We start from the raw sequence: 11,668 nt of genomic DNA, 5'->3' as shown, positions 1-11,668 counted from the left end.
GATATGATTTTGTTTATTCACATTAAACTGATTTTTATCAGTGGTGTGTAGTAGGTTTTATACTTAGAAAAAGGGATCTCGTGAATGTCTAGTCTGAGACTGAATTCTAGAGACCTGTGTAAGCTTATAGCACTGATTCTCTTATTTTCACTTGATCCAACTCTGTCTTAACAGGAAGCTGAATCAGACAAGAGCCAAAAGAAAGGTTTTTATTGCTGGACATCATCAGCCAAAAGAGAGGTCCCATTTAAGAGAACAAAGGTTACAGAAACTAGTAACTAGTAAGACCTCTTTTCTTACATCAGTTTAAAAATATCAACATACTATATTTACATCTCACTTTCTACACTGTTCTTACTATTAAAACTCTCCCATCTCGAATCCATAGACATAAACAAACTAACTGAATTATCTGCTTTCTTTTGCTTATCCGGACCAACTAACTTAACAAACCACTTCGGCCTGTATGAAGCAATAACGTGTGCTATTACGAACCCAAATAATAATCCTGGCAAATACCCTATAACCACTGCTTTCCAGTTTAACACTTGTTCCTCTTCCTCTTCGTCTTCTTCCTCAGGCTGTTGCGTTGGTGGCGCAAAGCAACTTCCTTGTAGAGGAAGACCACACAGACCTACATTCCCTTCAAATGATGATTTAGGTTGCCCAGTAATCTGTGGTCCTTGTGGTATTTTACCTTTGAGTTGGTTATGAGCCACGCTTATGTACGCCAAAAACGAGAGGCTCCCGAGTTCTCTTGGAATATTCCCTGATAGTTGGTTTCTTGACAGATCTAGTGACTCCAGCTCCGTGACATTTGCTAAAGACAGAGGAATTTGGCCTGAGAAGGCGTTGTTTGATAAGTTGAGTGCAATCAATCCCTTCAAGAGACCAATGGACTCAGGAATTTCACCTTCAAGTTTGTTTCCAGAGAAGTCAATGGTAGTGTAGGAAGTAAGCACTTTCCCCTGCTCCATAAATAGACCTTTGTATTGCAAATCCATAGTATCCTCATAGATATAATAAGCATTCTTGTAGTCTCCCATATATATACGCCCATCTTCATTTATCTTGACTGATGATGCTTGCCAGTTAACAAAGTAACTTGGTGGCAAGCTTCCGGTAAAGCTGTTATCCGATAATTCAAGTATTCGCAGCTCGGGAAAGGCCAGAGGGCCTTGATCAGGAGGAGAGAGATGGCCAAAGAATCTGTTTGAACGGAGAGTAAAGACCTGCAAATTGGGTACAGCCTTGAGCCAGAAAGGAAACGTGTCTTCGATTCTGTTGTTGTCAACACTTAGAAACTTGAGAAAGGAGCAATTTAAAAGCGATCTTGGAAGCTTCCCGGTTAGTCGATTGTAGCCAACATCAAGCGTTTGTGTCGAAGCGCCGCTATAGAACTCGTCAGGTATACTTCCTTCCAAACTGTTCTTCCTGAGATTCACTATCTTTAAGTTACTCAAGCATCGAGGAATTGGACCGGTGAAGTTGTTGTAGGATAGATCAAAAACAACGAGAGAGCTTCGGTTACAAATGGAGAGAGGTATGTTCCCTGTGAAACTATTGTTCCACGCAGACAAGTAGATAATATTAGGTGGTGGAAGAGGAAATGCTCCTGTCATAGAGTTATAGGCAAAATCTAGTATCTGCACCGACGAATTAAGCAAAACCTCCGAAGAACCTTCGAAACCGGTAAAAGAATTGTTGACAAGACCCACTATGCTAAGACGAGGTAGCTTCCAGAACCACTCAGGGACTTTCCCTTTAATTCTATTGTTGGATATGACTACATGTTGCAAGTTTTGGAGGGTCTTAAAGATGTTTGGGAACTCAATAATGTCACATTGAGACATAATTAAGCCTTCTAAGCTCAATGGGATGCCTGAATCTGAACTTAAACTGGCTGGTAATAACCTATTTTTAGAAATTTCAAGGATCAACAAAGCTTTGAGAGAGGAGAAGATGCTTAAGTCGATTGGGTAACTTATGTTTAGGGAAGAAAGCTCGAGGTATTCAAGGTTGATGAGCTTTGAGATTGGCTCAAGGATTTGTCCTTCAAATTGGTTATTCCCAAGGGACAAATACACTAGCCTAGAAGAAGAGTTGGGAACCTCAATAGGACCAGTGAGATGATTCTCTTTCAAATTAAGATGAGACAAGAAAGGCATAGTGAGTAGTAAATCAGAAGGTATGGTTCCTGAGAACTGATTATAAGAAAGGTCTAAAAAGGAGAGCTTGGTGAGATTTCTTACTTGTGGGAAACTACCAGTGAGCTCGTTGTGTGAAAGGTTTAAATGGGTAAGCATAACCAGGTTACTAAATGATGAAGGAACTTGACCAACGAAGCTATTAGAGGCAAGAGACAAAACCTCTAATCTGTTGAGATTGCTGAATTCAGAAGGAAGAGAAGAAGACGTAAAGTTGTTGTGAGAGAGATTAAGGTAACGAAGATGATGAAATCCAAAGAGGCTACTGTTTGGTTTGAGAGTTCCAGTGAAGCAGCCACTTGGGAGCTGTAGCTTCGTGACTGCACCAGTGGCGTTATCGCACCGGACTCCGCTGAGAAAGTCGCTGCGGTTGCAACCGTTGGATTCAAATTCGTTCTTGAATTGCATTAGAGCTTGGATCTGGTCGGGACGACAAGGAAGAGCATTGTTTATCAAGAAGTTTGAAGCGAAGACGATACAGTTTAGTAAGAGTATAGAGAGAAAACGCAAACGCAGACGCGGTTGCGACAGCGACATGATGTTTGTTATTGGTAAAAAGTTGATGAAATTATTAAACCAAAAGCTACTAAAATAGATATTTCTATATGTTAGTTGCAAGATAGTTAAACTCTAATGGCTGAGCTAGTGTAGATGCTTACCAATATGTGGAGTCTACATGCCACGTGGAATGTCTACGAGTCATACAGTTCATGAATAATTCCACGTGGGTCTCTCTTTGAGTCTTTGACTCTGTGGGCAAAAAATTGACTGTTCACCTATGACCAACATTTGACATTTTCATTGAAATTCAAGTTACAAGTACGTTCACACTAAGTCAGCAACACAGAGAAATCAACATATAGTTCTTTTGTTCACACATTAAAACACAATTTACAATTTTTATCAACGGGTCTACAAGGTGAAAATTTTATCTTATCTTGGAATTTCCCAGTATCACATTTATGAGCTAGTTACGTTTATACATGACAACTCGCATTAATTTGTTTGTGGATTGGAGAAGACATTGTCAAAACTCAAATTTTCAAAACGTGGTGACGTGACAAACTGAGGAGAGAAGAACGCATATGAGACAAAATTTGGAGTTTGATCTGTAACTCTGTAAGCATTAGTGTCACGTCACATATAGTTTAGAGACAATAGTTGAGAGAGTTTACCTGTGCATATTTTTGTTTTATTGTTATCTGAGAAAATTATGAAGCAGATTGTTATATTTGCCAAGTCCTCTTATGATACAAGTTTGTTTATTCACATCAAAATTGATTTGTATCAGTGCTGGGTGGTACCATTAGGACTCGAAAGAAAGATCTCATGACTACCTGGTCTTAGATTGAATTCTTGAGACCTGTATAATCTTATAGTCTCTGACTCTCTTATGTTCACTTGATCCAGTTTGTCTAAACAGGAATAAGAAAGACAACATCGTGCAAAACTTCAGCCCAAAGTAATTCAAGAATCAGATAAGAACCAAAGCAGTTTATAAGTCTCGCTCTTAACAATCTATCAAGACATTATTCAGGACATTCATCAGCCAAAAGAGAGATCTGCATCAAGGGAACCAAAAGTCACAGTAAAAGTAAAAACCTTTTCTTACTTACATCAGGTAAACAACATATCCATATACTAATTTTACATATCACTTTCTGGTTCTACGTTATTCGTGTTATTAAAACTGTCACATCTTGAATCCATAGACAAAAACAATCTAACTGGATTTACCTCCTTGCTCTTATCTGGACCAACAATCTTGACGAACCACTTTGGCTTGTATGCAGCAATAACGTGCGCTATAACCAATCCAAACAACAGTCCAGGCCCATAGCCTATAACCACTGCTTTCCAGTTTAGCACTCCTTCCTCTTCTTCGTCTTCTTCCTTAAGCTGTTGTGTTGGTGGTGCAAAGCAACTTTCTTGTAGAGGGAGACCACAAAGACCTGCATTCCCTTCAAACGATGATTCAGCTTGCCCACTAAACTGTGGTCCTTGTGGTATTTCTCCTTTGAGCTGGTTATGAGCTACACTTATGTACGCCAAAAACGAGAGACTCCCGAGTTCTCTTGGAATATTCCCTGATAGTTGGTTTCTTGACAGGTCTAGTGACTCGAGCTCCGTAACATTTGCCAAAGACAGAGGAATCTGGCCTGTGAAGGCGTTGTTCGATAAGTTGAGCGCAATCAATGCCTTCAAGAGACCAATGGACTCAGGAATCTGTCCTTGAAGTTTGTTACCAGAGAAATCAATGGTGCTGTAAGAAGTAAGGACCTTTCCTTGCTCCATGAATAGACCTTTGTATTGCAAGTCTATGGTGTCTTCATAGACATAATAAGCATGCTTGTAGTCTCCCATATAAATACGCCCATCTTCATCTATCTTGAATGATGATGCTTGCCAGTTCACAAAGTAACTTGGAGGCAAGCTTCCGGTGAAGCTGTTATTCGACAGTTCAAGTATCCGCAGCTCAGGAAACGCAAGAGGACCTTGATCAGGTGGAGAGAGATGGCCAAAGAATCTGTTTGAACGGAGAGTAAAGACTTGCAGATTGGGTAGAGCCTTGAGCCAGAAAGGAAATGTGTCATCAATTCTGTTGTGATCAACACTTAGAAACTTCAGAAAGGAGCAGTTTAAAAGCGATCTTGGAAGCTTCCCGGTTAGCTGATTGTAGCCAACGTCAAGCGTCTGTGTCAAAGCGCCGCTATAGAACTCGTCAGGGATACTTCCTTCCAAGCTGTTCTTCCTGAGATTCACTATCTTTAAGTTACTCAAACATTTAGGAATTGGACCGGTGAAGTTATTGTAGGATAGATCAAGAACAATGAGAGAGCTTCGGTTGCAAACTGATGGAGGTATGTTCCCTGTGAAACTATTGTTCCAAGCAGACAAGTAGATGATGTTAGGTGGTGGAAGAGGAAATGCTCCTGTCATGGAGTTATAGGCAAAGTCGAGTAACTGCACTGATGAGTTAAGTAGAACTTCTGAAGAACCTTCGAAACCGGTGAAAAAATTGTTAACAAGATTCACTAGGTAAAGACGAGGAAGTTTCCAGAGCCACTCAGGGATTTTCCCTTTGATTCTATTGCTGGAAATGTCTATATGCTGCAAGTTTTGAAGAGTCTTTAAGATGTTTGGGAACTCAGTAATGTTACATCGTGCCATAACCAGGCTTTCTAAGCTCAATGGGATGTCTGAAGAATTTAGACTGGCTGGTAATAACCTATTTTTAGAAAGATAAAGCACCAACAAAGATTTGAGAGGAGAGAAGATGTTTAAGTCAATAGGGTAGCTTGTGTTTAGGGAAGAAACGTCAAGATGGTTTAGGTTGATGAGCTTTGAAATAGGCTTAAGGATTTGCCCTTCGAATTGGTTTTGCCCAAGGGATAAATACACTAGCCTAGATGAAGAAGAAGAAGAGTTGCGAACTTGAATTGTGCCAGTGAGAATATTCTTTTTCAGATCAAGAAAAGACAAGAAGGGCATAGTGAGTAGTAAATCAGAAGGTATGGTTCCTGAGAATTGATTATAAGAAAGGTCTAAAAAAGAGAGCTTGGTGAGATTTCTTAAAGGTGGGAAACTACCAATGAGCTCGTTGTGTGAAAGGTTTAAATGTGTAAGTAAAATAAGGTTACTAAATGAGGAAGGAACTTGACCAACGAAGCTATTAGAGGCAAGAGACAAAACCTCTAATCTGTTGAGATTGCTGAATTCAGAAGGAAGTGAAGATGATGTGAAGTTGTTGTGAGAGAGATTAAGGTAACGAAGATGATGAAATCCAAAGAGGCTACTGTTTGGTTTGAGAGTTCCAGTGAAGCAGCCACTTGGGAGCTGTAGCTTTGTGACCGCACCAGTCTTGTTATCGCACCGGACTCCCTCGAGATAGTAACTGCGGTTGCAACCGTTGGATTCAAACTCATTCTTGAATTGCATTAGAGCTTGGATCTGGTCGGGACGACAAGGAAGAGCATTGATCATCAAGAAGCTTGAAGCGAAGAGTAAGAGTATAGAGAGAAAACGCAAACGCAGACGCGACAGCGACATTGTTTGTGATTGAAATTATTATGAGGAAAAGCCTTTAACTATAAGAACGTCTAAAAGATTTGCTATTTATGGGGTTATTCAAGCCGCCACTGTGTTAATGATAATCTGTCTGTACTCAGATCTAAACTAACTAATATAAAATCGTCAGTATTAATAAATCTGTGGGGTCTAAATGCCAATGTCTACGTATCACGCAGCTTATGTCTAGACATAGAATTGTCTGATCAGCTAACCATTGACTTTTTAAATCAGTTTGATTTATATAAGTACGTTCACACTAAATTATTTAGCAACAAGAGAATCAACATACAGTATGTAGCATAATGAACATGGGTCCATTATTAATTAATAATCACTCGGTAATTAATTTGATAATGACAATTTTGTTTGATATCTCGTCTAGTAGTTGATTTTTGGATTCCGAATACAATAATATAACATGCCAAAAACAGATAAGTGGGCCTCCAATAATTTATAGTTTGGTGAAACTTAATCTTATCTTGGAATTTATGAGTGTTGCGTTTCTTAACAACTCGCATTAAATTGTTTGCGGTCAAAACTCCAAATTTCAAAGGAGAAAAACCAAAAAAAAAAGTGGTGAGATGTGAGACAAAAGTTGGGCCGTATTTTAACATTTTTACCAAAAAAAATAGTTGGGCCTTATATTATAATACATACAGAACGGCTCGACAAAGTATTAGTATTAGCCTCCGTTGAGCCCAAATTAAATTCAGGAGAAATTTTGGTATTCATCATCCAAAAACGACGTCGTGGAGAGTGTATTCTGTCTGACAAACAAAGCCCTTGATATCGCCATAGCAGTCATTTCTCTCGAATCTATCACATCCGAGTCGAGAAGAAGAGTACCGATCTGAGAAAATCGCCGGAGCTAGGTTCTCGTTTATCATCAATCTTTGATCAATGGCAATGGCTGTTTTCCGTCGCGAAGGGAGGCGTCTCCTCCCTTCAATCGCCGCTCGCCCAATCGCTGCCATCCGATCTCCTCTCTCTTCTGACCAGTGAGATCTCTTGCTCCTTCTTTCTTATTCTTTCGTATAAGCTCAACATTTCGAAGTTCTTTCTCGATACTTTTCTGAATCCGAAATCGCTTGGTTTGATTGAGTCTTTTGATGTTTTGCATATTTTGATGTATGATCGTTAGGGTTAGCATTTCTACTCTGGGTAGGTGTCATATCGTTGAATATCAAATTGTCTGGAATTGATCGAATTTGTTACTTTCACTCTGGAGCTGCTAACAATTGAGATTTTTGTGATGTTCTCTAAACTCCAATGTCTGAGTAAAGCTCGTTCTTTTGAATCTCGTTTTCCTATCGCGAGATAAATTCAACCTCGCTCTGTTCATTTTTGACGATTGATTTGCCAAAATCCAATTTAATTTTGTTTCGGGTGTCATTATGTGCTGATTAAATGAAATACTGGATGATGAGGATTAACCTGCTCTTGATTTGTAGGGAGGAGGGACTTCTTGGAGTTCGGTCTATCTCAACTCAAGTGGGTGAGTCTCAGCTGATAATTGGATACTCTTTTTGGCTACTTAGGGTTCTGTAGAGTCTAAAATGTTCTAATCTCCGTGAATTTCTTTACGTGTATTCTCTGTGCAGTGCGTAACCGCATGAAGAGTGTAAAGAACATCCAAAAGATCACAAAGGCCATGAAGATGGTTGCTGCTTCCAAGCTAAGAGCAGTTCAAGGGAGAGCTGAGAACTCCCGTGGACTTTGGCAGCCATTTACTGCACTTCTAGGAGATAATCCCAGTATGGTTGGCAATAATGAGTAGTTTTTTATAGTCATTTCATGCTAGTCTTGCTGATCATCTCATGACCTGCATTCAATTGATGATGACGAACAATCATTTGCTCTTACTACTCTCTTCTTAGATATCCATCCTCTTGCTATCTATGTATTGTTCTTTTGGTGTATTCATGATTTGTAGCGTTTTCACAATGACAAAATCAGGCATTGACGTAAAGAAGAGTGTTGTGGTCACTCTCTCTTCTGACAAGGGTCTTTGTGGTGGAATCAATTCCACTGTTGTTAAAGTGAGCAGGGCTCTGTACAAATTGAATTCTGGTATGTATTGAAAGCACTATCAATGGTGTCATTGTTTTGTTTTACCAAATTACCATACCTAATATTAATTCTTATACCATTGCAGGTCCTGAGAAGGATGTTAAGTTTGTTATTGTTGGAGAGAAAGCTAAGGCTATAATGTTTCGTGACTCAAAGAACGACATCTCCCTTTCTGTAACAGAGCTGAACAAGAATCCACTCAATTATGCTCAGGTAGGTCGTAATTGCTAATAGTCAGGAGCTTTACTTTGCTCTCCTCGATTCAGTCGTTCTCGAGCTACGTATTGTTGTCTATAATGTTTCTTATGTTTACTTGCTGCATCAGGTCTCAGTTCTAGCTGATGACATCCTAAAAAACGTTGAGTTTGATGCTTTGCGCATTGTCTACAACAAATTCCATTCGGTTGTTGCATTTTTACCGACTGTGGCCACTGTTTTGTCACCAGAGGTATGTCACAATTGTCAAATGTCTCCTCAGGACCACGATTTGTGCTTAGTATTTCACATTTTGCTTCAACTATAAGCTTATATATTTTTATTCGTGTTTTTGCATTGAAAGATTATTGAAAAGGAATCTGAAGTTGGAGGAAAACTCGGTGAGCTTGACTCATACGAGATTGAAGGTGGTGAAACAAAGGGAGAAATTCTGCAGAATCTGGCCGAGTTCCAATTCTCTTGTGTAAGTAACCAAGAACATACAAGCTTGATTTGTGGTGTTTAAACATAGAAAGAAACATAAGGATTAATTTTGGTTGTATTCATAAACTCTACTTTTAGGTGATGTTCAATGCGGTGCTAGAGAACGCGTGTAGTGAGATGGGAGCAAGAATGTCTGCCATGGACAGCTCAAGCAGGAATGCAGGAGAAATGCTTGACCGTCTCACCCTCACTTACAACAGGACTCGTCAAGCTTCTATCACAACAGAGCTTATCGAAATTATCTCTGGAGCTTCTGCACTTGAAGCCGCTAAATAAACAAGTCTTTGTTGCTTCCTTATTTGCTTTGATTTGGCTTTGATATCTATCCATCTTGAAGGCGAAGAGTTCGTTTAAACTCCGAAGGGCTACAAAATTAGTTTCCTTTGCTTGGCTTCTCTTGAAGGAGAAGAGTTCGTTTAAACTCCAATCTTTGGTCAAAGATTTTTTGTTATAATAAATATCCCTGTAACTTCCAGCAGGAATACGAATAATTACATTGACTTCCGGTTTGATGATTTTTGATCAGCTAAACCATATCGTCATGATCGCTTTGACCTGTAACTTAACTTTGGAATTTGACATTCCACTTCCACAAACAAAACAAAGGTCCATGCCACTTGTTCCGAGCGCTCGGCTGAAAAGCCATATATCGCTAAAAAACAAGCTAAAATGTCATCACTCTAATAATTAATTTCTTTTCGATTTTTTTAATATGTCATCACTCTAATAATTAATTTCTTTTCGATTTTTTTAATGATGTTAACCGTAGAAATTTTTTCATTCTCCTCATATGTCAAGATATTAAAAAAAACCAGGGTAATATCCACCTGAATTCAACCCACCGATAATCCATTTTATTTTTCATTTATTAATTACCTAAATTTTTTTTCTCTTCTCCAGAAATTTTTTTTAATTCTTTTAATTAATTTTCTTTAATTTTCTTAATATTTCTTTTTTTCTTATTTTCCTTTGTCGTTAAAACATGGACAGATTTTGAAAACCACCAAAATCTCATCTTCATCATCAAACCATTGCTTACTCATCCTCTGCAATCAGTTTCTGTCTTTATCTCCTCTCCCCATCACCATTGTTGAAGATTCAAAACCTAATTAGGTTTTTGTTTGAAAATTTGGAAATTTTACAATTTAGGGATTGAATTTGTCAAAATTGCTTGTTTCATATATAAATCGGGTTTAAATCGGGTTGATAACCCAATTTATGTGATGATTAGGTCTTTGCATAGATAATTTATCAAATATAGTTGTTCAATCGTAGTGATTCTTAGGTAGAAAATCCGAGTTTATCACCAAATCTGTAGAAGAGGACAACTGGTACGAATGGTACAACTAAGAGATAAGAGGACAACTAGTACAACTGGTGCAACTATGAGATAGAGGACAACTGGTACAAATAGGTATAACCAAGACAACTTAAATAATTGCTGATTGATAATTCCTTTATTATAATTGCAAATCGGGTTGGTAATCCAGTTTTATATGACGATTAGGTCTTTGCATGAATAATTTCTCAAATATAGTCATTGAATCGTAGTGATTCTTAGGTAAATTATAATTATACCTGAGTTCATCACCAAATCTGCAGAGGACAACTGGTACGAAAGGTACAACTAAGAGATAAGAGGACAACTAGTACAACTGGTACAACTAGAACAACTACGAGATAGAAGACAACTAGTACAAATGGATATACCTAAGACAATTTGAATAATTGTTAATTGAGATTTTTTTTATTATATTTTCAAGAGATAATGAGCATCAACCACACAAGCAATTCAATAGATTTTATATCATTTAATACTTCATATTTGGAGCAGATAACTTATTTGGTATTAGTAGATAAGATATTGTATATAAGAAAATTGCGATATATGAAACTAAACAGCTTTGGAGTAGATAATTTATGTAGAGAATGAATTTCACATATAAATGAAACTAAGTGGAGTATTTCTGATGATATACAAAAATTGTTTGTCTTAGTGCCGAATTAGACAAAAACAAAAAATAGAAAAAGTGGTTTATATTCTCCAAAAAAATCGCCGAAAGACGAAAAACAGATAATAAATTATATAAGTGGTCTCACAGCAAAAGTAGCATGGAGACTTAATTTGTGTATATTTTCGGTTTTATTTTATCCGAAAAGATTTTATTTTAGCTAAAGAAATTACATTTAAGCAGAAGAATTTTCATTCTGGATAGCCACATTATTCATTTTAGCACAGAAAATCTTTCCCAAATGGGGATAAACAAGGTACAGTTAGACACGTATATACAATTATATGTAACTCCTTAATTTTAAAAAAAAGGTACAGCTGAATGAAAGATTCAACTTATTTCAGCCCTAGAGTGTACATGTGTATTTTGGATTTCTTGGTTTTCTTTGATTTCTTGCATTATTATTTATTTTGGAGTTATTTGTATTTTGTATTTTTTGGATTTCTTTGATTTATTGTATTACTATTTATTTTGGAGTTATTTGTATTTTGAATTTCTTGGATTTCTTTGATTTCTAGCATTACTATTTTCAATTTCTCCAGGGCAACTAGATGAAACTCGATGCAATTACTAATGAATTTCTCCAGGGCAATTAGGTGCAACTAGGTA

At 37.6% G+C, this 11,668-nt stretch overlaps 3 protein-coding genes across 3 annotated transcripts; 1 reads left to right on the top strand and 2 right to left on the bottom strand.

The window, feature by feature from the left end:
* Positions 1 to 293: 293 nt before the first annotated feature.
* LOC18027611 (receptor like protein 42) lies at positions 294 to 2,827 on the bottom strand. The gene has a single exon (XM_006410381.2). The coding sequence runs from the start codon at positions 2,742 to 2,744 to the stop codon at positions 330 to 332; it is 2,415 nt and encodes an 804-aa protein (XP_006410444.1). The 5' UTR covers positions 2,745 to 2,827; the 3' UTR covers positions 294 to 329.
* Positions 2,828 to 3,802: 975 nt separating this feature from the next.
* Positions 3,803 to 6,339, bottom strand: LOC18027610 (receptor like protein 42). Its single transcript, XM_006410380.2, has one exon. It carries the CDS (start codon positions 6,255 to 6,257, stop codon positions 3,855 to 3,857), a length of 2,403 nt encoding a protein of 800 aa, XP_006410443.1. The 5' UTR covers positions 6,258 to 6,339; the 3' UTR covers positions 3,803 to 3,854.
* Positions 6,340 to 7,043: 704 nt separating this feature from the next.
* On the top strand, positions 7,044 to 9,594 carry LOC18027609 (ATP synthase subunit gamma, mitochondrial). The gene is made up of 8 exons (XM_006410379.2): positions 7,044 to 7,276; positions 7,730 to 7,773; positions 7,880 to 8,032; positions 8,235 to 8,348; positions 8,434 to 8,561; positions 8,674 to 8,796; positions 8,908 to 9,027; positions 9,126 to 9,594. The coding sequence occupies exons 1-8, from the start codon at positions 7,179 to 7,181 to the stop codon at positions 9,321 to 9,323; spliced, it is 978 nt and encodes a 325-aa protein (XP_006410442.1). The 5' UTR covers positions 7,044 to 7,178; the 3' UTR covers positions 9,324 to 9,594.
* Positions 9,595 to 11,668: the final 2,074 nt, after the last annotated feature.

This window comes from Eutrema salsugineum, unplaced genomic scaffold, assembly GCF_000478725.1.
Source record: "Eutrema salsugineum unplaced genomic scaffold, Eutsalg1_0 scaffold_10, whole genome shotgun sequence".
In the NCBI taxonomy this organism is placed as follows: Eukaryota; Viridiplantae; Streptophyta; class Magnoliopsida; order Brassicales; family Brassicaceae; genus Eutrema; species Eutrema salsugineum.
The sequence above is the reverse complement of the archived record's forward strand: the minus strand, read 5'-3'. Positions and strand labels throughout refer to the sequence as shown.